At 49.3% G+C, this 27,168-nt stretch overlaps 2 protein-coding genes across 8 annotated transcripts; one reads left to right on the top strand and one right to left on the bottom strand.

Annotated features, from left to right (window-relative positions):
* Positions 1-36: 36 nt before the first annotated feature.
* Ccdc157 (coiled-coil domain containing 157) lies at positions 37-13,974 on the top strand. Of its 4 annotated transcripts, XM_058577432.1 has the most exons (13): positions 37-242; positions 2,293-2,369; positions 2,670-2,795; positions 5,674-5,932; positions 7,968-8,139; positions 8,829-9,474; positions 10,159-10,236; positions 10,592-10,782; positions 11,374-11,550; positions 11,706-11,874; positions 12,917-13,056; positions 13,444-13,532; positions 13,621-13,974. In XM_058577432.1, the coding sequence occupies exons 4-13, from the start codon at positions 5,685-5,687 to the stop codon at positions 13,868-13,870; spliced, it is 2,160 nt and encodes a 719-aa protein (XP_058433415.1). In that variant the 5' UTR covers positions 37-242; positions 2,293-2,369; positions 2,670-2,795; positions 5,674-5,684; the 3' UTR covers positions 13,871-13,974. The 4 variants fall into 4 exon arrangements, with proteins under 4 accessions (XP_058433415.1, XP_046295430.1, XP_046295432.1 ...); XM_046439474.2 differs by lacking the exons at positions 2,293-2,369; positions 2,670-2,795; XM_046439476.2 differs by lacking the exons at positions 2,293-2,369; positions 2,670-2,795; positions 13,444-13,532 and having other exon boundaries at positions 13,621-13,950.
* Positions 3,213-21,261, bottom strand: Rnf215 (ring finger protein 215). 4 transcript variants are annotated; one of them, XM_046439481.2, is made up of 10 exons: positions 20,870-21,261; positions 20,459-20,602; positions 19,930-20,001; positions 19,762-19,847; positions 19,178-19,334; positions 16,302-16,421; positions 16,082-16,225; positions 15,724-15,826; positions 3,984-4,054; positions 3,213-3,688 (listed from the first exon to the last, which is right to left on the bottom strand). In XM_046439481.2, the coding sequence occupies exons 1-10, from the start codon at positions 21,155-21,157 to the stop codon at positions 3,671-3,673; spliced, it is 1,203 nt and encodes a 400-aa protein (XP_046295437.1). In that variant the 5' UTR covers positions 21,158-21,261; the 3' UTR covers positions 3,213-3,670. The 4 variants fall into 4 exon arrangements, with proteins under 4 accessions (XP_046295437.1, XP_046295436.1, XP_046295439.1 ...); XM_046439480.2 differs by lacking the exons at positions 3,213-3,688; positions 3,984-4,054 and adding an exon at positions 12,889-14,244; XM_046439483.2 differs by lacking the exons at positions 3,213-3,688; positions 3,984-4,054 and adding an exon at positions 14,864-15,635.
* Between the last annotated feature and the right edge of the window lie 5,907 nt (positions 21,262-27,168).

Raw genomic sequence — 27,168 nt, 5'->3', positions numbered from 1 at the left:
ATGGCGGCGGCTAAGCGGGTCGTCGTCGCGGAGGCGCGACTGGCGCACTTCCGGTCCCTCCCCTCGCTATGTCGAGCTTCCTGTTCCTCAGGGTGGGTACGGCCGCACGCGGCGCCGTTGCCATGACAACACTCTTGACGCTAAGCTAGAGTTTTCAAAGGATCTTCAGAGCTGCAGGCGCCCTGGGTGTAATTCCATGAGCCAGCCAGACGCAGAAGCTAAGGCCAGGACTTCAAAGACAGGTGAGATGTTCCACATTACTTTCGGGACAGCCGCCGGTCTAACCTCGCGGCCGTGGTTGTTGCTTTATTCCACAGGCCAGTTCCGTGTTCCCATCGACCCCGCCTTACAAGGTTCCCTCTCGCTCCCTCAGATTTGGCATCTCCTGGTGGAGAGCCCGGGCCACTTAGGTCCACCGGCTCAAAACTCCACCTTCTTACTCCTTTAGACTCTTTCGCTTCAGGCCCACCTCCTCCAGGGCCCCCTCTCAAATCTAACGTCCTTAATTCCCACCCGTGGGTCTACCTTTTCTAAGTCCCACCCCTGCCTTCCTTAGGCTCCTCCTCAAGCCCCACTGGACCCTCTCAGATCAGGTCAGGTTCTGACCCTGACTCCCACAGGTTAGGCCTTGCAGACCATACTCCTTGTTTTGCAGAGACACGCTTCAATCACGCAAGCTTCTCTCCCTCTGCCAAGACCTTCTCATCCTTGTCCCCTCTCCTCTCAACTCCGGAATGCAGGGAGCTGATTTAGAGCCCTTGCTGGACTTTAATTTTCTCACCTGTGAAATGGGGCAGTGATAGGAAGAGTTTCTCTCCCAAGACTCTTTCCCCTGTCTGCACACTTTACCTTATTAATGTCATTGTTATTATTAATGTAGAACGGTAATGATAGCTAGAACCTATCTCAATGGCACGTGCTACCCCAGAAGCTGAGATAGGAGGATCACTTGAGCCAAAAAGTTGAAAACCAGCAAAAGAGCAAGACCCTGTAGTAAGTAAATGAATAGAAAGCAAGCAAGCTAGGATTTATTAAGTATTTACTGCAAACCAGACCCAGTGCCAAACACTACATGGGTTAAATCACTTGTTTCTTATAGCATCCTATTTATAGATAAAGACCATGAAGTTCAGAGTTGATAGGTGGAAGTCTAAACTCAGGCCCATCTTCTCTACTAGTGCAGATGGTTATTCTTTTGTCTTTACTCAAGGCTGGGATCTCTTTGGTGTCCCCAGAGATCCAGGCAATTAGCAGTTTCAGGTTAGAGGATGACAACTGCCATGTAGGTGGTTTTAGAGTTTCTATAGTGTTTTCATGGTGGTGACTTTGAATTTCAGTGAGTACACTGGTTGGAGGTAGGCATAATCTTTACTGGTAGTATAAGGGGCTAGTTCTGAGAAAGAGGAGGGGCCTGAATGTGGAACAGGAGTGAACAAAAGGCTCTTGCCTTTCTCTGGGGGTCAGAAGTCCACCCTGTGAACTAAGTGCTTCTCAAACCACACATCTGCATAACCTCAGTTTTCAAAAGAAATGATTAAACATAACCTTGGATATTCATATTCATTCATATTCCTCTCTCATTCATATTCTCTCTCTCTCTCTCTCTCTCTCTCTCTCTCTCTCTCTCTCTCTCTCTCTCTCTCTCTCTCTCTCGTGCTGGGGTTAATCCAGGGCCTTGTGCATGCAATGCAAGCACTCCACCACTCCACCACTGAGCTATATCAGCCCAGCCCAACCTTGGATATTCTTAATGCTTTAGCTTTTGCTGCTGCTTATCTGAACCAGAATCTAATGGGAGTTGGTATCCAAGATGACCTGAGATGGCTGCTGTAGTAATTTGATGGTGAACAGACCTGTGTTTTTTGGTACCTTCACCAGAAAGCTCATGAGTTCTAGGACCTTTACCCCTGAATTTGCTTCCTCCTGAGTTGGGGCTTTTTGCTTTCTTTATCTCCTTCATGCTCATTCCAGGAAGGAAACCCAAATGTTGCAGTCTGTTTTTACCCTCTGTTTCCACTTCACTCCTTAGGGACATAAAATCTCTTAGGCAGCATTATCTCCCAAGAGGCAGTTGCCAAAGCAACACATGTATGCATCTTCCTAGCCTGTGAGTGAATCTGACACACCCAAGTTTACCCTCAGAGACCCTCAGACATATTGTTTCCTGGAGGACAGGTATTTGTATGTCCTGCTCTGTTTCTTGTCTCCCCCCCTTGACCCCATACTGAGGATTGACCCTAGGGATGCTCTACCATTAAGATAACCCTGGTTCATTTTTTTATTTTGAGACAGGGTCTCACTAAGTTGCCCAGGCTGGCCTCACACTTGCAATCCTCCTGCCTTAGCCTTCTAAGTTGCTGGAATTACAGGTATGCACCACTGTCCCTAGTCTTGATACAGGACATAGCAGTATGGATACTTAGTCCCTGTTTGCTGAATGAATGCAGCATCCTATCCTCTACATCTGCATTGTACAAAACTGTAATTGCCAGCCCATATGGCTTTTAAGCATGGAATACTGTCTGATGCAAATTGAGATGCTCTGTAAATAAAGGTCAAATAGACACTAGGTAACTTTATTTTTATTTTTTGTTTTTGTACAGGGGATTGAACCCAGGGGTACTTAACCACTGAACCACATCTCCAGCCCTTTTTTATATTTTATTTAGAGACAGGGTCTCACTGAGTTGCTAAGTGCCTTGCTAATCTGCTGAGGTTGGCTTTGAACTCAAGATTCTCCTTCCTCATCCTCCTGAGTTGCTGGGATTACAGGCGTGTGCCACCACGCCCGGCAGGTGACTTTTTTTGTGTGTGTACTGGGCATTGAACTCAGGGGTACTCAACCACTGAGCCACATCCCTAGCCCTGTTTTGTATTTTATTTAGAGATAGGGTCTCACTGAGTTGCTTAGCTTCTCACTGTTGCTGAGGCCGGCCTATTCTCCTGTCTCAGCCTCCCAAGCCACTGGGATTACAGGTGTGTGCCACCACGCCCGGCTGACTTAATTTTTAAAATGTGAAAAAAAAAAGTCTTAATTGTATGTTGAGTTCATGTTGAAATAATGTTTTGAGTATATTCAAGTAAAGAAATGTTGTTAAAATTAATTCACCACTTTTTTTTACTCTTCTTAATGTGGTATAGGAGAGAAAAGGTAATATCTTTTCCTTACCCATCACAAGGGTTTTGGCTGAGGACCCTATAACAAAGACAAATTAGCAATAGAAGAGCATACCAATTTATTTAATAAAGTGAAGGCTTTAGAAGTGACGACCCAAAGACACCAAGACATCTGTGTATTTTCATTCACAATCATCCTGATATCACAGTATGATAGGACAAAAAGGGAGGCACTTAGCAAGGACTATTTGTTCATATTTTTCTTGTCATTCCTGTGTGACATTCTTTCCCAATCTGCTATATAGGAGAGGACAACTGTCACACCAGGTCTTTAGGAGAGAAGGGAAGGAGGAGGTCATTGAATGACCTCTCTAGGTTGTATGGCCCATTTTAGGGAAGAAAGATGAAGGGAAGGTGAGAAGGCTTTCCTGCTTCTGCTTCTCAGTTTCCAAGATGCCATATTTTGAGATAGGGTTCCTGTACCCCATAAGTGGCCAGTACAAAATCTAAACCCCATATGCACCTTGCATTGTATTTATCTTAGACACTGCTGCTATTGAAAGAGCATGGCCTAAGGAAAGAATAGAGATGTTAGATTCAGAATCCCAGCTCCCTAGGAGACCTTAGGCTAGCCTCTTAGCTTCCCAGAGCCTAGGTTTCCTTTTCTATATAAAGGAGGGAAATTCAGTGAAGTAGTGCACAGTAGTCTGTTTAATCAAAGCTAGTACTATTGAAGCACACCCATTGTGTTTAGGCTCAAAGCATGCATCCCACCCACCCTTTCACCCCATTTCTCCAGCGCCTTCTTCCTAAATAGCTTCCAACTCACCCCAGGAACCCCTGCCTGACTATGCACTCACTCTTACCTTCATCCATTCCCAGGTACTGAAGGGCAGCTTGAGGCCAGTCTTGCAGCAAATACAGGAAAGCCAGGCAACTGAATGAGACCAAGAGTATAAGAACCAGACTCAGTGGGTCACTCCAGCACTATAGGCAGACACATGTGAGAGGTGAGGGCAGAGCCCAGTTCTCTTGGAGACTGAGTTCCCTTCAGCTGTGGAGTATCATCCTCAGGTACCTGAGCTTCCCAGCACCTGTGAACGAACTGGTCCTCAGGCCTCAGCCCAACTGGTCAGGTCATACTCAAAGGACAAGGTCTACACACAGGGAAACAGACAACTGTTACATACAGATATTTAATGATTCCATTCTGGTGGTGGCATATGCTTGGAAGAAAAAGACAGGGTGCTAAAAACAATGTATAACAGAGGACCTCACTCAGCCTGGGGTTCTGGAGGGCTTTCCTGAGGAGGGGACATAGGGGTAGAAATCTGAGGGAAGTATCTTATCTAGAGGAAGTATGAGATATGGGCACATTCTGGGTGATGAGACCAGGAAGTGTTCCAGTCCTCAGTGCTAGCTGTTGTGACTTGCTTGAGGCCATGAAACCAGGAAGAGCAAGGTTGGTTAGAATAGGTCTCCATACAAGTTTCCAGGTTTTCATCTCTTACACTTCAGACCTTATTTTTCCCCAAAGTCAGTGCATTTTAAATTTCTCATGTGATTTTTTTTCTTTATTCAGTTCTCAATTATTCATTTGCCAATGGGCAAGGCCCCAGTTGACCATGCTGAAGATACCACAATGACTATTGACACAGAGAGGAGGCTGTTACAGCAGTGAGGGATCAGGGCTGATTTGGGATTATCTAACCCAGCCTGGAGGGTACTTTGGGTAGCCTTCCTGGAGGAGGTGATACCCAGGGACCCTCAAGGATGAAAGGAGTTAGCTAGGTGACAGGAATCCGATGGAGAAACATGATTCAGACTGGGACAGATGAGCAAGGATTCAGAAATGAGTGTGCAGGGCACATGACTGCTGCTCACAGCTGATGGTGGAAGGAGTGGAATATGGCAGGGTAGACTATGAGGTGAGGAATGCAGCCATTCTATGGCCCTTGGGAGAATATGGCCTTCTCCCAAGGGCCATAGAGCCATAGGGAGTCCTGAAGGGTTGTTGGCCAGCTGATGTGGTCAGATAGAGTTTGGTGCAGATCTCTTAAGCCAAAGTTGATCAAATTACAGCAGCAGATAAAATTGTAGGACTGCCAGAAGCTGCTGCATTAGTCTAGGCAGGAGATGGCAGTGGTCTGGTATATCCCAGCACTCCCTGTCATGGTATAGCTATAACTCTTTAAATTGTCCATATCCCTGTTTGAGAGTTTTACCTAGGAGGGAAGGGTGATAAACACATTCCTGTTCACAGCTGTATACACCCAACATTTGGGCCTAGCACTTGCAGGCTTTCAGGAAGTACTTGAGAAATAATGGGATAGGTAGGGTGGGTACAGGGTTGGGTGGATGAGAGGGAGGCTGGCCAGGCCACCCATAACCAGGTCCTGAAAAGTCTGTTACTCAGGGATTGGGAACAGACTTCTCCCCAAGGTCAGGGCCAGAATTTTGGCTAAGAAGCAACCAGGCAGATTAGGGTTTTCCAAAGATTCCTTCAGCAGCAATAACCTAACTTTGACTAACAGGGTTTCTCTCTGCCCACCTCAGGAGCTGTGGGGATGGCACATCTGCTGGGCAGCCAGTCCTGCATGGACAGCCTGCGCAAGGACCTCACTGATCTGCAGGGTGCTATTGTGGATGTGTTCTCACGTGCTGGGCCTGTGCGCTTCCCCTCCTGGAAGTTCCCTGACCGTGTGGCCTGTGACCTCGACATGGTGGCCCTGCTGGAACACTATGACCATGTGCCAGATGATCCCGAATTCACGCAGCTGTCCCATGCAGTGCTGCTAGAGCTGGTCATTGACAGGTGAGGGCCTTGGTAGAATCTGGACATCCCTGGATGCTAGCATCTGCCCCTTATACCAGTTGCAGCTGTAGGAACCCCTTTTAGAGGTGGTGAGGACATGGGTAAAAGTAATCACCATTGACTGAGTACCTGTCAGGGGCTATATCAGCTCAGGACCCTTGAAATGACCTCATCTTTTATTGTGTTCAGTGCTATGCTGTCCTATTGCCTCCATTGTCAGGGAGTTACCACCTACCCCTTTCAGTCCTTGGTTCACCACTGTCTCAGGGTTTCTGTGTCTGGGACTCCTTAGCTATCGCTCAGAGTTTCCATCCCAGGCTCTTTTTCCTGGTGTCTTGTGAGCTGTATTGTTCCCTCTACACATCACAAGGCCAGACATGGGATGTTTTTCCACTTCCTGGTCCTGCTGGGAAAAGGCTAGTGGATTCCCTATAGCCCCCACCACTTCTACACTGTCATTAAAGTTAGCATGACTGGTCTGGGGATGTAGCTCAGTGGTAGAGCCTATTGGCCTAGCATGTGTGAGGCCCTGGGTTCCATCCCCAGCACACACACATACAAAATAACAACAATAAAAAAAATTAATGTGGTCATTAGCCTTCCTGGAAATTGCAACCTAGGCTCTTGGTACTCAAAAACCTTATATGACAGTAAAGCCATGGGGGCCTGACAGGCAGCAGGGATGTTGCAGCATGACTCACCTGGAAACAGAGAAAGCAGGATTACTACTCTGAGACCTGGTGGAGCTGTAGGTAAGAAAGCACCATTTGTAACCTATAAGAAGCCAGATAAATATGAGTCTAGAACACACCTTCCTTCTTCTGTGACTGTGCATTACGCATTATCCCCCTGTTCAGAGTGCTCTACCCATTCCCTGCTGGTCTGCCCCTCTCATCTATCAAAGCTCTGTTTACCCATTCCTTCTCTGTGAAGTTGTTACTGAAATGCCCCCCTACCCACTTCAGGCCACATTAACTGGAGCTTCCTTTGGGCCCCTGTGTATATAAAAGTAACTCCTGCCAGAGACCACTGGACCTCAGACTCAGACTTGCCTGGGAACCTTGACCTCTAGCCCCCAGTGTGGCATTTAGAGGTACTCAGGTCATTTCAAGGAATGGAATCAGAGCTAAGGATGAAGACAGCACAGCGTCTTCCACCATTAGAGTCTGTCTGGGCACAGATTGCTGTGCCAAGGCCATGTTCTACCCTCTTTCCAGATGTGTCCCCATTCCCCATTGCTGCTTGGCACAATGCCAGGCACCACTGTCCCCAAGATACAAATGGGGCAAGGCCAGGAAGCAGTTGGCATCTCCTCCCCAGACCCCAGGGGTTTGGGATACCCTTCCTGCATCTGAAATAAGAAAAGGTCTCTTATCTTCCTGCATATGCTGTGAATACAATACCTTTTAAATAACTCCATATTCATGCAAATGTAAACTTATTTTTCCAACACCCCTTTTATCTTAAATTAATGCCTGCCTCTAATTTTGAACTTGGAAATTAGCACAGAGACCTCATCCCAAGTCTCCCTTGTCACAAAAGTAGGTCAGCCTGTGGGAGAAGCCCCTGACTACACTCAGGAGGCTGCACTGTGCATCTTTCCTGCCCTGCTCACCCTGTGGCTGTGGAGGGCCCTTGACTTCTTGGGGTCTCAGCTGTGTCATCCGTAAAGGTTCTAGGGCACTTGATATAAGGCAGTTGATCACCCAGAACTTCCAGGCACTCAGAATATACCTTATATGTAGCCAGGCTGGCCTCCCTGAGTTCCCTGATCAAGTTGGGGGAACAGCCAGGCAGAAGGGCTGCCACCAGGAGGCTCCTAAGAGGCCCCTGAGCCGAGCTGGGGGCCAGGGAGGGCTTCTTGGAGACAGTGGCCACTGAGTTGTCATTGAAGCTGACCCAGCAGCAGATTCAGAGACTCTCCAAGTTCCTGATGCCTGGGCCGCTTTCCCAGAGTCTGAAGCTGCCAGTTGTGTGGTGTGAGGGCACACTAGCCCATCTTGATCCCGGCCCACCGTGGCATCTCTGCCTACAGGCTCCTGCTGCTACTTCAGAGCTGCGCCAGCTACCTGGAGAACCTTGGCTCAGGTCAGACAATGCCCCCTGCCCAGGCTGCAGGGCCCTGCATGTCCGTGGGGCTCACAGTACGACGCTTCTGGAATAGCCTGCTAAGGCTGGGCATGCTCTACCAGCAGGTGGCTGGCCAGGTGAATGGGCCCCAGCCCCCAATGGTGATGCCCCTCATACCCTGCCTCAACTTCAGCTTCCTAGTGTGCCACTGTGTGCACTGCATCCTTCATTGACTCCCTACTGCTCACAGGGAGCAGGGTAAACTCTGCAGCCTCCCAGTCAAGGCCCACATGGCATAGCAGTTAAGAATGTAGGCTTTGGTCATATCTGTGCTTCCTGGCTCTGCCATTTACGCCATGGGACTTCAGGAAAATCCTACCTATTCAGACTCTAAGTTTGTTCATCTGTACAGTAGGGCTAAGATGAGGCCCCATGTGGTATGGGTTGTCCCATAGCCCTCCAAACCATCCGGTAGGGAAGGACATCTGTCACCATGAGGAGGAAGAAATTAAATGAATGGTGATAGTGACATGACAGCAAGCAAGGGCCCAGTAATTGGCTGCTGTTCGTGTCACTGTTACCCTCCCAATACCACGTATATCATCACATCAAATTTGGGGTGAGGGTGGGGGCAGAAGAAAGGAAGCCTGGGCTTAGTAAGCTGAGTCACAGGAAAAGTCACATTTTCTCTTATTCCTGTTTTGTCAGATATCATTTGAGAGTCTGAGCATTGGGGCAAGGCTGTTACAGAACATCCCCAGGGAACTGGTCACTTCCCAGGCCCATTTCTCTCTCACCTGCTTTCCCTTTCTTTTTATAACCCCAGAAAAGGGCAAAACAAGGAGAGACTCCCATCTCTAAGCCCACAGCCAAGGGTGAGCCAGCCAGGAGCCCTGAATGTATGACTGCCAAGTTCATCAAGCCTCCCTCCCCAACAGCAGGCTTGACCCATACCTACCAAGGGCCACAGAGAATCCCTGTCAGAGTCTCCTTGAGGTATCCAGCTGGGACATCCAAGAACACCAAAAGCGTCCAGTCCCAGACCATCGAGACAGCGCTGGTACCCTGTGATGCATGTACCAGTGTCCAGGGCAGCCTTTGGGAAGTGGGCAAAGTGGTCATCAGCCTGTGTCAGAGCCAGAACTTGCCCTCATCCTTGGGTCAGTTCCAGCAGCTGGTACAGGACAGCATGGGGCTCAGGCCACTACCAGCTGCCACCATGGGCCACTGGGCAACAGAGCAGAGCAAAGACCTGGCACGCCTCAGTAAGCATGTGAGCACTCTCACTCAGCTTGTTGGGCCCCTTAGGGCCCAACTGGAGGAGGCTGAAGGACAGAAGGATGGACTGAGGAAGCAGGTGGGCAAGCTGGAGCATGCCCTGAAGCAGGAGCAGGGCGAGCGGCAGCGGCGGGCAGAAGAGGCTGAGCAGCACATGGCCCAGCAGGAGTGTGACAGGCAGCATTTACTTGCAGGTCTGTATCCCAAAGGCTGGATATTCAGTGCCCATGGGCTCTGCTAAAGTCTTGCCATGGGCACTTTCTGAGGTAGACCCTGACACAGCTTGCGTGGAAGGAACCTGGCCTGGGGAGTAGGCAAGGAGGAGAAGGTAGCAAAGAAGAGCATGTCCATCCAGCTGGTGACACTGTGAGCAGCTAGAGCTCAGTCCCACTGGGGAACACCAGGAGATAATGGATGGCACATGTGCCTCAGAGTAGTCCCATCAGAAGGGGAGGGAGCTAAGATATTAATCCACTTGCTCTCCTGGAGGTCATTGAGGGTTACTTCTGGGGAACTTGTTCCCCTAGTATTTCCCCCTTAGTGGAGCAGTCTCTCTGGCTTTGACCAAAGAGATACAGCTCCCAGCAGGAGCTTCTCAGTATCCTCTGATGGTTTGAAGCCTGAGGAACTGGGGCAAGTCCAAGCCTCATCATTACCTCCATGGAAGGCACCAAGGCCCAGAGAGGTATAGGCACACAGCAGCCAGCCAGTGAGAAGCAGGTTGGGGGCTCAAGCATCTCCCCAGGGCTTCTTTGGCAACCTCTGGTGGCCTCTTCCACACTGCATGGCTGCCTCTGCTCTGCAGCATGCATTGTGTATGTGGGCTGCTGGCTAGTCCCAAAAGACCCTTTGAAGGACCTCTCTCTCTGCTGCTCTAGAAACATGTGACCTAAAAACAAAGGTGGCCACCCTAGAAGAGGAGCTGAAGCAGCGACAGGAGTCCATGCAGGCAATGGGTAAGGAACCCCATTGCATGTTACCATGCCATATCTCAATCCAGTAGTGACTGTACAAGCATCCTCCATCTCTGTTCCCTGAGCTTCTGGGGCAAAGAGAAAGGGAGGGTGTACCTGACCATCCACACTGTTGGGTGATGACCTGAGTTGGGGTACTACCTCCTACCCAGAAAGTGTCTCTGTTTTCTAGACCCACCTCATTGGGGTCCAGAGCTGCATGTTGTGGCTGAGAACACAAGCCCAGAGACATAATGTGACCTCCCCTTCGGTCAGAGGTAGTCCAGGGTCTCCCTCCCAAAGGCTCCAGTGCCCTACCCCTCCCCCCCAACACATGCTTGTTCTCTGGATCCTGCAGAAGCAAAGACCCAGCAGCTGCAGGAGGAAAGTGAGCGCAGGGCAGTGGCTGAAAGGCAGGTGCAGCAGCTGGAGGAGCAGGTACAGCTGCTGGCAGGGCGGCTGGACAGTGCTGGCCAGCAGATCCGCTGGGCCAGCACAGAGCTGGACAAGGAGAAGGCCCGTGTCGACAGCATGGTTCGCCATCAGGAGGTAAGGCCCTCAACCAGGCACTGGGCTTCAGGCTTTGCAGTCCTTTTGTTCTTACTCCCTTCCACAATAGTAGGCAGTACATATTCCTGTCATTCCCATTCATGCATGGGGAAACTGAGGCTCAGTGAGATTAAGGAAGCTTCCCAGGCTGTACAGCTAAGAGGCAGAGCCAGACTCAGCACACTAACAGTGGTTCTCACTGCTTTACAGTCAGTGCAAGTCAGGCAATAAGGATTTCAATGACAGGCTGATATGACACTGGAGGAAAAGAAGAGAAGTCTATTTGCCAGAATTCCTCTTCTAGTAGGGACTGTGTATGACTGAAAAAAATGTGTGGGAGGGAAGGCTTCCAGGGTCAGCCAATTGCCTTACAAGGGTGGAGGGTCTGCAAGCTGGGGACTTGAACTGGATCTGGTTGGGTGTACATGTCTGCTGTCTCCCCTCTGCCCACTTTCCCTCTATGTATGTGCACAGACCCCTGTACACAGACTCATGGCACAAGGGAAGGAACTGGGAGGGTTGTAGATACTAGTCCCATGTTGACCTAGACTGGTGGACCTCACAGCCTCCCTGCCCTTCCTTCTCACCTAGTCCCTGCAAGCCAAACAGCGGGCCCTGCTACAGCAGCTGGACATCCTGGACCAGGAGCGTGAGGAGCTACGGGGCAGTCTGGAAGAGGCCGAGGCCCAACGAGCCCAGGTGGAGGAGCAGCTACAGAACCTGCAGAGCCAGAGGGAGCAGGGACAGTGCCAGCTCCAGGCCCAGCAGGTGAAAATGGGCAGGGTGAGACGGGGGGAGCTTCCCTTTCATCAGAGAAACCTCTAACCTGTTAAGTGTCTGTGGGCCTGTCCTATGTCTGGAGGTGGGGCAGTGACCCTAGGGGAGCCATCCTGGGACCAGATCTGAACCTCTCCCTGCCCCAGGAGCTACTGCAGAGCCTGCAGCGGGAGAAGCAGGACATGGAGCAGGTGACAACAGATCTGCGACTGACCATCTCAGAACTGCAACGGGAGTTGGCGGAGCTGAGGGAGCGAGAGCGGCTGCTGGTGGCCTTTCCTGACCTACACAAGCCCATGGAGGCCCAGATCCCAAGTAGGGTCCTAGGAATGCTGCCAAAGACATTGTTGGGCCTGAGTGGGCAACTAAAGACTCACCTTGGCAGGACACTGGGCCTGCAACTCCCCCAGTCCACAATGTACGTGGTAGTGGGGAAGGTGTGACAGCTAGAAGTGCAGCGCTTAGAGTCACCATGACAACACATAACATGCTTCATGTGTTGTCCACCCCTTTGTGTAGAGGAGACATGGAAACCCAGAGGTGAGGTGACTGCCTATGGTTGCTACAGCAGAATCTAGAAATGGATCTAGCTGCCTGTAGTGCATGGTTTTCACACATCACGTGCCAGTCCTTGCTCAGCTTTTCTGTGTCCCCCTTTCTGGTCTCTTCCCAAACCATACTACAGAGCTGGTTCCAATGACACAGTCCCCCCACTCTCCAAAGTCCTAGACCCCATGCTCAGGAGTGCTGTGTACCCACATTGGCACAGGATTAAGTGTCAGGCAAACTGGGGTTCTTTTCTCCTCTCAGCCCCTACAGCCCTCTAAGACTCTGGAAGTGAATCCTGTCACAGAGCTCTCGGGAAGATGCATTGTAATTTAGCTGATCATTATAAGTCATCATTTCTGAGCATTAAGTGCCAGGCCCTTCTGAGGGCAGATAGCTCCTTTTTCCAAACCAGGAAACCAGAAATCAAAGTGGGCAATAACTTTCCCAGGTTTACACAGCTGGAAGCAAGCATGGGAAAGAACATCCAAGCTGAATTCTTGTGACTCATCCAGGGCTGCCTGAATGATTCTTAGGACAAACTCACTGTATTTCTGGCACAACAAAAACAGGTGACCTTGGAAGGGATTCTCTCTTTCCCTTTTGTGGTGCTGGAGATAAGAGATCCACTCTTTCATTTTTTTGCCAAATCATTGTGAATTCGAACAAGGCCCTACCTAGGAGAATGAAATGCAATGGATGGAAAACACAGTGCATTGCCTAGCCCCAAGCCTGTCCTGTTATGTCCTGTCCCATTGGACACAAGAGGCAGACCCAATGTGGTGGGGTCCCAGATATCATGTCTCCACAGACTCTGGCAACGTCACAGATGACATGGAGAGGCAGGTGCAGGCCAATGACATCCGCATCCGGGTCCTGCAGGAGGAGAACGGGCGGCTCCAGTCAATGCTGTCCAAAATCCATGAGGTTGCCCAGCAGGGGGCCCTCAAGGTGGGTCTGAGAGGGTGACCCTTTGGGACTTAGAGGAGGCCTCTACCCATTGATATCTTCAGGTTGCCTGGGAGCCTGCTGAAAGCCATCTTCATTTGGTATTTAAGCAGTGCTTTTGTGAAACTTCACTCAAGGTGTGAGGATGTTAAAGTTCCAGTGTCCTCTATCTCCAAATCCCCTTAGAGACTTTAATACCATCAAATGTCAGAGGAACCTTCCCATATATACTGCCTGCCTGAGGGTTTGCTGCTGAGGAAAGCCCTGGACAGCTTCCTAGGTCATACCACTTAGTGGAAGGGACTATGAGTTCAGGCTTTCCCTCCCTGTCCCTACTAAGACACCCTCTTTGTACAGTGGGTAGGGTACAGAGCTTGGCCTTCTTTACAGATGATTCCACAGGACCAGCTCTGGTCCCCTCCCAGCAAGGGAACCCAAGGAGCAGCATCCCGGGCCCAGGCCCAGAGTACATCCCCAGGGTGAGTGAGTCTTTGTCAAATGTAGGACAGATGGAGTGGTATAGACCCCCTTGCTCACAGGGGATTTTGTGATCTTGTCTTCCCTCAGGCCTCTAGGCAGGTGGCACCCTCCTGGCAGCAGGACAAGCAGTGCAGGCAGGACTCTGCCAGGCCAGTCTCGAGCATCCCCACCTCGGCAGCCCTCCACCTGGCCCAATAAATCCTCCCTGGAGGACATGACCCACTCTGCCATCTGTACCCAGAACCCCATCCGGACCTTGGCCAAGCTGAGGAGGAGACTGTCACCAAGCCGGGGCCAGGCGGGTACTGCAAACCAGCCCCAGGAACCACCCTTGTAGGCTGTGGCAGAGGTGGGGATAGAGGACAAGTAGCTGGCAACTCCCAATGAAATAAAGGCCCAGCCATCTAACCAAGATGATCTTGGCCTCACAGAATGGCTAAACTGGACAAAGAGTCCTTCCTTCCCTGCCCAGACTGGAGGCTGAGGCCACACCATGCAGGTCTTCAGCGAGCAGAGACCTGGCACTGTGGGCCATCAGTAGGCAGGGAGCTTCCCGACTCCCTCTTGATAGACTTGGGGAAAGGAGAGCACATCACAAAGAGAAGCTTCTAGCACCTGGGCCAGGTGAAGAAATCTTACTATTCTCACAGCAAGTACCAAGGGGTAAACCTGGTCTCTGCCTTCTCTTTGTTGCAGAAGTAGTCCAGGCACCTACAAAGAGGAAGATCAGGGTGTGGGGGATGTACAGGGGAAAGACCAGTGAGGGCATCTGAGGCAAGCAATGAGTCAGAGGCTAGGATGCTGGCTCAGGGCTCACTGAGGCAAGCAGAGTGCAGCAGTGCCTTCAGCCTCCCACCGTGGCTCTGATCCTGGGTCTGGGGCATTAAGGACCCAAGAACACTAGGCATTCATTCACGGAGGAACTCCATGCCTTTAAGAATTGGTTATGAAGGATTTCTCTAAGTCCTGGAAGTCAGAGCCTCAGGAGAGCCACCAAAGGCAGGGCCAGGACTTTGGATACTTAGCCCCTCAAGTCAGCAGCAATGTCCCCTGTATTGAATCCCCTTCAGGTATCAAGTGTCTGACTTCCTTTTTTCTTCTACCAGCCAGAGCAAACTCTGCTTTTAACAGGCCCAAGTCAAGGTCAGACTCACTTGAGTGCTTTCCCTACCTTAAAGTCAACTGTGCATATAACATAAGCTAATCATAGGGGTAAAATCCCTTAAGAGTCGCCATTCCAGAGACAATACAAGGCATGTTCATGACAAGGTAGGAATGGGGGGAACCTTAGGAGCCATGTGAGAATTCCACCTAGCAACATTCACACAAATTTTACATATTAAAATATATCCACATTTATTTTACTATTAAAACTTCCCTACCCCAACTCTTAAAAAATGGATGCCCTTGGAAAATGTTCCACTTTTATCCTGTGGCTTCAAGTATCCTGATCAGCAATACACAGCCCAACCAAGAACAGGACTGGATGGTTTCTGAGGCCTCTGGTCCTAGCCAGGCACAGGAAGGGAGCCCAGCTGAACAAGCAGCAGGACCTATGGCTCCCAGTGCCCAAGATTGAGGGCAGCAAGCAGTAGAGTCGTCTCTGGGTTTAACATCACAGCCTTGACCAAGACATATTCTGAAACACAGTTAGGTCAGGGTGTCCAAAGGTCAGAGAACTTTTCCCTTAATCCACCCCCCAATAAATAAGCATAAAACCCAGCCTCTGTAGCCTCAGGGACACTGAGAGCTCCTGGGGCTGGGGACAGCAGCACTGGGCCCCACATTCTCTTTCCCCAGGGTCCTCAGAGCTACCCGTGACAAGGGCAGACACAGATGTCCCAGGATTATAAAGATCCCAGAGTGACCTGTCTCCCTTGTGTGGTGGGTCCTGGCTTGCATCCTTGTCCTGGGGGCTGCAGGACCCTTCTTCCCAGCAAGGTCACAGTGGGACCCATATCCTTCCTTCATCCACAGGACTGGCAGTCCTGTCCACCCCACTGTCCTGTCCCAGAAGTCCAGGCTGTCCTGTCTCAGGGTACAGGTGGGAAGGTTCCATCCCACATCCAGAATCCCCAGCTAGTCATCTGAGTAGTGGTTCCCTACAGGGAAGGAGAAAGAACATGGAGAAAGGCAATAGGTAGGTCAGATAGAAGGGGTCAGCCAAGGGCCCCACCCCCTGATGCTCACCTAGGACATTGAATTTGCACAGCGGACAAGTCTGCTGGAGTATCAGCCAGGGGTCCACACAGTCTCGATGGAACTCATGCTTACAGGGCAGTACCCGGAGCCACTACAAGGGAAGGGGAAAATGGGCTCAAGCTACAGGGACAGGATTCCATAAGGGGGGCCCCAGGCCTATAACCCTCACCCGAACTGGGGAACCAAAACCCCCTGGGGCCTGCCTACCACCCTCTCCATCCCAGTTCTGCTTTTTGTAGCCCTGGTTAGGTGCTGGGAAGAGAAAGTCCTGGTTGGGGTGGTTCCAGGTCTCTCAGGAATATGGTAGAGGAAGCCAAGTTCAGCTGATCCTGCCCAGGACACTCACCTGTTTGTTGCAGAAGTAGTCCAGACACACAGCACAGGTCTCAGTGACCAGCTCTGGGTGGCCCTGCGCTACCCTGCTGAGACGGCAGCGCCGGGTCTTAAGGGATGCCAGTCTCCGCACTATACGCCGCTTGAACAGGTCCACCTGTCAAGAGAGGACAACCACAGTCTTGCAGGCCCAAGGTCTGTGGGCACCAGGGCTCCCTCAGTCTGGCTCCCACCTGACCGCTGGGCTCCTGTTGGCTCTGCCGAGATGCCTGTCGCTGGGCCTGGACCACAAGGCCTGTGCACAGGAGCATGGCCACTAGCAGAATGGCATTCCACAGCTGCTGCAGAGGCTTCTGGGGAGGGAGGTGGGTGTCAAGGGCGCTGGAGCTGCCCCACACTCTTCCCTAGGAATATCCACAGCCAGAGACCAGCCAGGTGACATGCCCTGGAGGCCTTTGTGTCCCCCCAGGTTCCTGGCTTCCTCTTCTGAAGCCTCCATCCCTCCTACCTGGATGATCCTCAGGATCTGCCCCCAGCTATGTTTGCTTCACCCAGTTGCAAGGAAAGCCATATCTGTCCCCAGCATCGTTCTACCCATTCTCATCTTGCACATCCTCCTGGACTGCTTTCTCAGGCACTGCCATCTCCCACTCCCCTCCATCCAGGCTGAACATTCACATGCTCGATCTTGAAGCCAGCCCCAGAGCTTTGCTGCTTTGCTCTCCTAGAGGTCTCATGCACCCCTCCTCCATCCCATGACCTTTTGGTCCTCAACCTTGCCCACCCATTTCCCACCCACAGACAGGGGATCTCACCTGCAAACTTGACCCCATAGCACAGTTTCCTCCTTTACCCACTGCCTCTCTCCTTGTTCCATACTCCTCGCTCCTTCCATGTTTGTGCCCTTCCACACATGTACTGCTCCCCGTCTCAGAAACTATTCTTCCTTACCCTTCCCCTGAAATAGTGTGCCTTTGAACCCCTTTTCTTTTTTGAGGGGGTGGAGGATACCAGAGAATGAACCCAGGAGTGCTTACCCACTGAGCCACATCCCCAGCCCTTTTTTATTTTGAGACAGGGGCCTCACTGAGTTGCTTAGGGCCTCACTAAGTTGCTGAGGCTGGCTTTGAACTTGCAATCCTCCTGCCTCTGCCTCCTGAGCCACTGGGATTATAGGGTACACCACTGCACCTAGCTGGACCCCATTTCTTGCACCACTGGGGTGATATTCCCTTCTGATCTCCACCTGCTCAGCCCTCCTCATGTCACTTTAATCACGTGTTTCCTTGCTGCTGCCCTCGGTGGTCCACAAGCTCCCTGTTGGTGGGAGGAACCACTTCTGACATGGTCACACTATATCATCAGTGCCTCTCCTAGTCATGGAATGAATGTGCTGGGAAACATGACTGAAAGACCACTATAAAACCTGTGGGGCCTCAGAGCTGCTGGGGGAAGAACATTGACCTTAACTTAGCTTCTACCTCTTGGCTACTAGTCTTTGATCACTGAGAAGCTGGCTCAGGAAATGATGTGGCAGAGTAAGACAGACATCATCCTCTTCCATGCAGGCATGCTATTTCACACAGCCTGGATATGTGTTCTTTTAATAAACATTCATTTAAAAGCTGTTGGCATTCCTAACAGCTCTGTGCCTTCATGTTCTTTCCCAACCAATGTTGAAGTTAAACTTCCACCATGGCAGAGGAGAGGGGCTAAGAAGTAATTTGATGGTTAAAGGCCATCACTCTAGACCAGGTTGGGGGCTACTAATGCCATGAGATGTTCTTGCTTGAGACAGGGGCACTCTGGGGAATACTACCAAGAGGTATTTGTGAGCCTGCCTATATCTCCTCTACAGTTGCAGTGGGGTGCTGGCACCTGATCCAGGAAGCTCTCCTAAAGCTCCCTAAGTTGAGCTCAGGTGACCTTGCTATGACCTGGAAGGTCCTATGCTACTACCAGCATGGCATCCCAGCAGAGATATCTGACAGAGCATCTCTGGCATATCTACCTCCAGGACTGGGCCCTACAAGCCCAGAGTTGGACCTGCCTAGTTCTGTGTCCCATACTATGCCGAGACAGAGTGACATGTGGCAGGATTTGCTGAGTGGCCACTACAGAATAGCCCATCAGGCTAGCAAGCTGAAATGTCTGACCAGTTACCCTTGACACCCCAATTACCCTGGCCACCCAACAATTATAATGGGCACAACCCATAAAAGCAGTATGGCCAAAGTTGAAAAATCAACAGTATACTGTCCCTGTTCCCAAATGAGGAACATGAGCCCAGAGATGTTAAATACTAGGTCTGTAATCACTCAGCTAAGGTTTTGGAGCCAAAATTTGAATCCAAGCCTATCTGACTTGAAGCTACTTAGTGTGCACACTAGACAAAGCAGGGGCTCCAGATATGTTTAAGGAGAGGATATACTTTCTTTTTGCAGTTCTGGGACTTGGATCCAGAGTCTTGGGCGTGCTAGGCAAGTACTCTACTACTGAACTACACCCCCAACCCAAGAGAATACCAAACATCAGGAAACTGAGAGGCAAAACTGGCCACCAGGAGAAACACATGCTCCCCAACACCTGCATGTACATTATGGGTTATCCTAAAAGCCTGTAAAAGGTTGGCAAAGCACAGCTGTGGCTGAACAGAGAGTGTAAAGAACTTTCTCAAGCAGGCAGGCAAGATGAGCTGGGAAGGTTCTGCCAGACATATGAAGATGAAGAAAAAGGGTATCAATGCCCAAGGTCAAGCATGGACAAGCCCCAGAGGCAGGAGCTCAGTGACTGGCACAGTGTAGCCATAGTATAAACAGAAGACTCGAAAAACAGATAAGTGATGAGGGCTATGAAATCCAGGCTAAGGAGTCAGAACTTTGTTATGAAGATAATGGAAAGCCAAGGAAGGCTACCAGGTAGGAGGATCATGGCAAGAGCTAAATTAACTACACATGTCCCTGGGCCAGATGTGTCACTGAAAGCCCACAGTACCATGTCACTAAACACATAAGCCCTGTGAGGTAAGAAGGGCTATCCTTGTCATCAAGGCAAGGAGCGGCCACAGGATTTTTAAGACAAGGCATATATGTGGCCCCACCTGACTTACCTGCTCCTGGGCACGACTGCCTCCCAGGCATACCAAGTCCTGCCATCCTCCATAACTATCCTTGGAGAGGCTGCAGGTGGTCCATAGGGTCAGCTTCCACTCGATGTTGGCTGACAGGGATTCTCCACTGGTGATCTCAGCTGTGGCTTGGGTCCTCCTAGGAAGGAAAGTCACATAGGGGGCAGGCAGAAGGGCCCTTGGGAAAAAAGGCCCAGACTCACTCATTCACCCACCCTATTCCTGCATGGATATACCAAAATGTCATTCCTATAGGCTTTCCACTTTGGCTCTCAGGCCTTTCCTGGCTGTTGATTTTTCTAGTTTTCACCTCATACCAAGGAAGAGCACATCAATTAGGTATCCTGTTTCTTCCTTGCTAGGACCAGTTTTCTCTGCCCATAAAGCCACCCCCTCCCTCCAGGCCCCATGTGTCCATCCTATTTCCTCCCCCATTTTTCAGCCAGGGAGAGCACAGTCTTAAGGTGAACAGATTAAGTCCTGTTTCTGAGAACCCTCTGGGAGAGCCAGAACACTCCACACCCAGGCTTCTAGGCCCAGTCCTTTGAGGTCAAACCCCAACTCACTGCAGCAGTGCCTCCAACAGCTTGGTGACATTGGAAGAATAATGGAGGACAATCACAGGTCTGAGCAGAAGTTGGGATATGTCCAGCTGTAGGGAACAGGGAGGTCAGCAGGCCTTGGTTGTTGCTCTTACCCCAACCTGTTCACCCTCAGAGCCTACTCCAGTTTACCTCTCGGACCACGTTGTGGTTCAGGATGAGGAGCAGTAGGGCAGAGGCTCCCAGGAAGAGGGCCCGTTGCATCTGCAAGAGGACAGAGGTGGGAAGCTAGCATATACCCTGCCACACACCTGTCTCAACACCTGTGGCCCCAGCTGCTCTTAGCTCCTTGCTCTGCAGTGAGTGTTCCCTCTGGATAGACTAGCCATAAGCTCCTTGAAGTCAAGGGAGGAAACTCTCATTCCTTCGGCTCTATAGAATTCAAAATCCTAGTCCTCTCCCTGGACTGAGCAAGGCAGTCCCCCCACCCCAACCCAGATTCCCATCACCTGCTTCTAGAGCCTGGTCCAGTTTCCTGTCTCCCTCCACCTCCTTGCTTCAACACCATACTACTTTAATTCTCCAAACAGGGGACCCACGCATGCTCATGGCGTCTCTGAAAGCTCCTTAAAAGCCATGTGGTAGCCTGGCACTAGCAGATGCTGGAGGACCATTTCCTCCAGCCCCCCCCCCCCCCCCCCCCCACATACACCCTCTGCACCTGCTGGACCAGGGCCTTGGGACAGGCCTGCGGCCCACTGCCCTTATTCTCCTGGTGAAATTGAGCTGCCTGCTCCTTGCCCACATATGCCACTGCGATCCAGCCTTCTACCGGCACCTCTTGCTCAGCATCCACGATGTCCATCTGTATAGCAAGGGCCATGAGAAGAGGAAGGCAGGGAAAGGTGGAAAAGAGAGGTGGAAGGGTCGGCTACAGAAAATACAAGGTCAGGGTCTGGGAACGAGATTGCAGAAGTATATAAGTTTTGGGAAGCCTGAATGCTGGGGGACTAGGAAGCCTGGGCTGGGAGCGCTGGCCTGTCAGCTCGGTTTGGTCCAGGGTGAAGGTGAGTTCTGGATGCGGGGTCTATAGCGGGGTATCAGATGGGAGGTTTGGGCGAGGCGCGCTCACCAGCAGCAGGCGGCCCCCCAGCTGGGGCGCCGGCTCGGCTTCGGAGCCGATCCTGACGCCCTCCAGGACCAGAGAGTCCTGCCGCGGCAGCCTCACGTCCACCCGCACTGCGCGGGCTCCGCCCCGCCCCACTCGAGCGGCCGGCTCGCTGCCGTCAGCCGCGGCCCCGGGCCCCGCCAGGCCCAGCCACAGCGGCAGCAGAGGCAGCAGCAGTAGCAGCGGCGACGGGGCTGGCGGAGGTGGCGGAGTCGGAGGCGACTTCAGCGAGGGGCGAACGGTGGGCCCCATGGCTGAACCCGGCGCGCTGACAAGTCTAGGGACCTGGCGTCCCAGGCGCGGCGGGGATAGCTGAGAGAGCTACGCCGCGGCCGGACGGGGCGGGACGTAGGGAGGGGCGGGGCCACGGCCGGACGGGGCGGGGCGCCGAGAGGGGTGGCACGGGTCCTGGAAGCTCCGTGCCCTAATTGGGCCGCGCGCGCCCCCTTGTGACTGAGGAGAGTCCCGGCCCCGGAGGCCGGAAGCTGAAAGGGGGCGGAGCCCGGGTCCTGGTTTCGAGGCGCGAGTGCGAAAGACCAAGCGTTGGCCAGCCAGCAATATTGTCAGACAGTCCAGTCTGGCGCAGGGTAGACCGAGGGAGATAATTGGAAAGGGTAATCCGGAGAGGCAGAATCGCAATCAGGGCCTGAGAAGGACGGCAGCCAGGGACATTTGGGGTTGTGGGTCTTGGCCCTTGCTCTGTGGAGGCTCATAGTGTGGCCAGGATCATGTTAACACCCGCTCTTCCCTAGGTTTATCCCCATCTGATCAAAGGGCAGAAGACAGAAATTGACATGGGTAGCAGATGGAAGGGTCCCCGGCGGACAGGAAGAGGGACTGGAGGGCGCGGGGCTAGCCCAAGCACACAGATCCTTGGTGGGGCAAAGAGGCGGGTCACTTTCGTCACTTACTTCATCTGTGAAATGGGCTTGACAAAAATCAAGACTGCCCTACCCCAACAAATAATCTCTAACGCCTACTGGAAGGCGAAGGTTTCGCTACTGTCCTAAAATTGGTCCGTTTCTCTAAATGTTGAGCTTCAGGAGGCTTTTAAAAATTGAACAGTAAATTAAAAAAAGAAAGAAAGAAAAAGAAAAAAGGCCAGATGAATCTTGACACTACCTCGCCTACTATTTTATTATAATATAAAAAGTGCAAACAGAAAAACAAAAAAATCTTACAGTGAACTCCGATCCAGCCATCAACATCAATGGTCAAAGTATTCCTGAAGAAGAGTGAGATAGACTAAAATAGCCTGATACCAGTGCAAAAACAGACAAGTGGGGCATGAAACAGGCCAGAAACCGACAAAGTGTAAACCTGGTGTGTCAGAGGGAATGTTGCATTTTGGGAAATGAAAGAAGATAGTGTGGTGGACCCTTCCAAAATTTTGCTAAGAAGCTGGGTGTGGTGGTGCATGCCTGTAATCCCAGCAACTGGGTAGGCTGAGGCAGGAGGGTCAAAATTTCAAAGCCAGCCTTAGCAATTTAGCAAGAACTTTTCTCAAAATAAAATACAAAAAGGACTGGGAATGTGGTTCAGTGGTTAAGAGCCCTGGGTTTGATCCCTGGTACAAAAAAAGGAAAGAAAGAAAAAATTTTTGCTAAGCAATCAGTTTAACCACTAGAAAAAGAAGTGAAATTGGACTTCTACTGTATATCATAAACAGAAAATCAATTCCTTCTGGATTAAGAACCTAAACATGAAAAGTAAAACTTCAAACATTTTTTAGAAAGAAATAGGACAATACTTCAAGGTCAGAAGAGATTCCTTATGACATAAAAGCAAAATTGTAAAGGAAAATATTGAAAATGTATCCATTATAAAATGAAAAAAAATCTTCTGTTAATGAAAACAGCAGAATAAAGTGGTAGAAAATGTCCCAAACTGGGAGAAGATATTTACAACCAAATGATTCATATGAAGAATAAGTAAATATATAGATATGGGCACAAGAAACAAATAGGCATTGAACAAAAGAACCAATAAATATGAAAAGATAGCTAAAGATATATTTTGGTATCTTTATGTGTAGAATATTATACAACAGAAAAAATTAATGAACCAGTTATGAGGAGCACCCTAGATAAATTCTTGCAGAATGCTGAGCACAAAAGAGGGTCTCCAAATAATATGTACTAGCTAAGCTCAAAATATCAGATCAATACACAAATATCAGATGTGGTTTTATATACCATAATTCAAAAAAGAAATTCAGACAAAAATTCCAATTACAATAGTATCTGAAATAATAAAATATCTAGGAATGAATAAAAACAAAAAAGGAAATAAAGCTTGTGCACTATAAACTACAAAACCTTGCTGAAATAAATTAAAATAAATAAATGGAAAGATAGTCAAACTAATGAATTGTCACTACAGGTTCAATTTTTTTTTTTTTTTGATGGTGCTGGGGATTGAGCTCAGGCCCTCACACATGCTAGATAAGCACTCTACCAGTGAGCTATATCCCCAGTCCTTTATATTTTTAAGATGGTCTCACTAAGTTTCCCAGGCGGTTCTCAAACTTGTGATCCTCCTGCCCTAATCTTTTTGTTTTTATGTTGTTGTTTTTTTTTGTTTGTTTGTTTTTTTAGTTATTGATGGACATTTTATTTATTTATTTATACATGGTGCTAAGAATCGAACCCAGTGCATCACACATGTCAGGCAAGCACTCTACCACTGAACCACAACCCCAGCCCCCATGCCCCAGTCTTTTGAGTAGCTGGAATTACAAGCAGGTGCCACTATGCCCAACTAATCCCTATCGAAATTGTGTGTGTGTGTGTGTGTGTGTGTGTTGGGGGGTTTACTGGGGACTGAGCTACATCCCCACCCATTTTATTTTTTACTTTGAGACAGGGTCTTGAAAATTGCTCAGGGCCTTGCTAAATTGCTAAGGCTGACCTTGAACTTCCAGTCCTCCTGCCTCAGCCTCCCGAGTTGCTGGATTTAGAAGTGTATGGATCCGCACCCAGATCCTATCAATACTCTAATGTTCTTTTTTGAAAAAATGGGAAAACACATCCCAAAATTCGTATGGAACTGCAAGGGGCCCTGAATAGCAAAATATTTTAAAAGAACACAATTAGAAGACTTAAACCTACTATAAACAGGTTTATTTATTATTTATTCCATGGGTTTATTTCTGAACTCTGAATTCTCTTCCATTTGTTTACAAAACAGTATGGTACTGGCATAAAAACAGACACATAGACAAATGGAAGAGAATTCAGAGTTCAGAAATAAACCCATGGAATTGATTTTTGAAAAGGTGCCAATACCTCAATGAGAGAAAGAACAGTTTCTTCAAGAAATGGGGACTCTGAATATTTAAATGCAAAAGTATGTAGTTGGACCCTTACCTAACACCATGTACAAAAATTAATTCATAATGGATCAACAGTAGGAATGTGAACTGATATAGTAAATGTGGATAACAGTATGTCTATTCCCAAAAAATGAAAAAATAATAAGTGTCGATGAAAATGTTGGGAAATTTAAACCTTGTCCATGGATGGCAGTTTCTCACAAAGTTAAACATAGAATTAACATGACCCACCAATTTCACTTCTAGGTATGTACCCAAAAGAACTGAAATCAGGGACTCAAACAAATACTTATACCCACCTTTTTATAGTAGCATTATACATAATACTCAAAAGGTGGAAACAACCCAATTGTCCATAAACAAGAATGGATAAACAATTCAGTATTCACATACAATGGAATAACACTGAGCCATAAAAAGGAATACAGTACTGATATATGCTGCATCATAGAACCTTGAAAACATTATACTAAGCTGGGCACGATGACATGCACCTGTAATCCCAGTGGCTCAGGAGGCTCAGGCAGGGGGATGGCAAATTCAAAGCCAGCCTCAGCAACTTAAGCAAGGCCCTAAGCAACTTAGCAAGAATTTGCTCAACATAAAAAATGAAATGACTTGCATACACAAGGCCCTGGGTTCAATCCCCAGCACCACACACACAAAATAAATAAATAAAATAAAATGAGCTGGGGATGTGGCTCAGGGGTTAAATACCTCTGGGTTCAATTCCAGGAAGGAAGGAAGGAAGGAAGGAAGGAAGGAAGGGAGGGAGAGGGAGGGAGGGAGGAAGGAAGGAAGGAAGGAAGGAAGGAAGGAAGGAGAAAGAAAGAAGGGAGGGAGGGAAGGAGGGAGGAAGGAAGGAAGGAAAAGAAAGAAAGAAGGAGGGAGGGAGGGAGGGAAAAGAAAACATTATACTAAGAAGCCAGATATAGAAGATCACATATTTTATAATTCTATTTTTATGAAATATCCAGAATAGGCAAATTCATAGAGATAGAAAGTAGACTGATGGTTGGAGAGCTAGGGGGAAATTATGAGTGATTGCTTAACGGAAACAGGGTTTCCCTTCAGCGTGATGAAAATGTTTGGAACTAGATAGAGGTGATGGTTGCACAATAATGTGTTAAATGCCATTAAAATTTTCACTTAAAAATGGTTAATTTTATGTTCTGTGAATTTCACCACAAGAAAAATGATCCAACACATGGAACTGACTATATTATTTAGGCACATATTCAGATGGAACAAAACTATGAAGGAAATCAAGGTGATACACTGGGTGCTGTGGCAAACACTTATAATCCCAGCTACATGGGAGGCTGAGGCAGGAGGATCCCAAGTCAAGGCCAGGTTGGGGAACTTAGTGAGACTCTGTCTCAAAATAAACACATTTTGAAAAGGACTGGGGATGTGGCTTAGTGCCAAAGTGCCTCTGGGTTGAATCCTTAATACTTAGAAATAATAATAAGTTGCAATGTATAGTCTGGAGGCTCTTTGCTGCCCTTAGAGAGTCTTGCTTCTCCCATTCTGTGAACATCCCAGCCCATTTCTCAGACCCAATAACAGTGCTACAAGGGCATTCCTGTCATCAGTCTGGCTGTTGACTCCATGATCTGACTATCATTTTTCCCACTACTTTCTTCTTGCCCTTGCTCCACCCATGCAGGGGTTCTTGATCACCTGTCCCCAGCATAGGCCCCAACCAAACATAGATCATCACTCATAAATTGTTCCTTCCTAGGAAACATTTATATATATACACACACACACACATGTATATACACACACACACATGTATATACACACACACACACACACATAATACCCACATCCTATGCTTTTGTCAGTAGGAGCTGCCACTCCTTACAAACGTGGTAGGTAACCAGAGGTACCCTGTGGACTGTCTTCCCATGAGGTAGTCCTTGGTTATCCTGGAGAACAAGAACTTAAGGATATCTTCTCAATCTGAGTAGGTATAGCCCAGCCCAGCCCAGCCAGGGCCCTGATGCTGTGCAGTGAGATTTGTGGGCATGTGAAGGAGCTGTGAAATATGGAGTAGTATGAGGTGGAAAGAGCATAAGCCCAAGAAGGGAGGCAACCAGAAACTAAGGGTCAGAGTTGACTGCAAGTAGATGAGGGACCTGGAGGCCCTGCCTGGAGCGGAGCAAATGAGGACGACCCCAGGAGGCAGGAATGGACAGACAGGATGCTCAGCCCATTAGGCCCCCTCAGAGCAGTTAAGCCCACAGATCCTAACTTACTTGACTTCTGAGACAAGATGTGGAGTGAATGAGGAGAGGACTGTCACTCTTTTACCATGTAGTTCCAGGTAAGCCTCTTCTCTATTGGCCTGTGTCCCCAGCTATAACACGGGAACTTGGACAAAAGGATTTGGAAGGCTTTTCATCAGACATTCTGTGATTCCAAGTAGCTTGTTTCTTGAAATACAAAGTTTCCTGCCCTAGGCTATGACGTACGTGGAGGGGACCCTAACTCCTCTGTCTCTCCTTAAGCCCTAAAGTTGCAGGGGAACCTTGAAAGAAATGAAACTGTTAATGAAAGGACCAGGCATGGAATGTATATTCCCAGTGGTGGATGGGATGGGGTGGGGAAAAGTTTTAGAGGAATAGGTACACAGTAAGGCCAATGAATTCCGTGAACATGAGTCCTCTTCTGCTCTTTCTTTCCTGGAAATGAGTTCCTCAGTCAGACACCAAGCTGTACAGACTGCTATGAAAAGGACAAGGTTTGCCATGAGTCCAGGAATGGTGGTTCTGGCAGAAGAACCAAGGACAGGAAAGGCAAATCCACATTTGGAATAAGTGTCTGTTCCAGAGACCACAAAGAGGACCAATGTTATCAAACTGCCACCAGGTGGCAGACTGGCCCCCAGAGAAGGGGGCCACACTGGGGTCCAATTTGTACA

This window comes from Marmota monax, unplaced genomic scaffold, assembly GCF_021218885.2.
Source record: "Marmota monax isolate L192 unplaced genomic scaffold, Marmota_monax_Labrador192_F-V1.1 WCK01_AAM20220418_F8-fsc00253, whole genome shotgun sequence".
Taxonomy (NCBI): domain Eukaryota; kingdom Metazoa; phylum Chordata; class Mammalia; order Rodentia; family Sciuridae; genus Marmota; species Marmota monax.
The sequence above is the reverse complement of the archived record's forward strand: the minus strand, read 5'-3'. Positions and strand labels throughout refer to the sequence as shown.

What these genes read in the sequence shown, in the direction of transcription:
- Ccdc157 (XM_046439474.2), top strand. Translation starts at nt 197, where the DNA reads ATGAGCCAGCCAGACGCAGAAGCTAAGGCCAGGACTTCAAAGACAG. An exon ending in GGCCAGGACTTCAAAGACAG is followed by an intron (nt 243 to 5,673) that starts GTGAGATGTTCC and finishes TGCCCACCTCAG; the next exon opens with GAGCTGTGGGGATGGCACAT. An exon ending in GGAGTCCATGCAGGCAATGG is followed by an intron (nt 10,237 to 10,591) that starts GTAAGGAACCCC and finishes TGGATCCTGCAG; the next exon opens with AAGCAAAGACCCAGCAGCTG.
- Rnf215 (XM_046439480.2), bottom strand. Translation starts at nt 21,157, where the DNA reads ATGGGGCCCACCGTTCGCCCCTCGCTGAAGTCGCCTCCGACTCCGCCA. An exon ending in GCAGTCGTGCCCAGGAGCAG is followed by an intron (nt 16,422 to 19,177) that starts GTAAGTCAGGTG and finishes CTCCCTCCCCAG; the next exon opens with AAGCCTCTGCAGCAGCTGTG. An exon ending in GTGCAAATTCAATGTCCTAG is followed by an intron (nt 14,245 to 15,723) that starts GTGAGCATCAGG and finishes TCCTCTTTGTAG; the next exon opens with GTGCCTGGACTACTTCTGCA.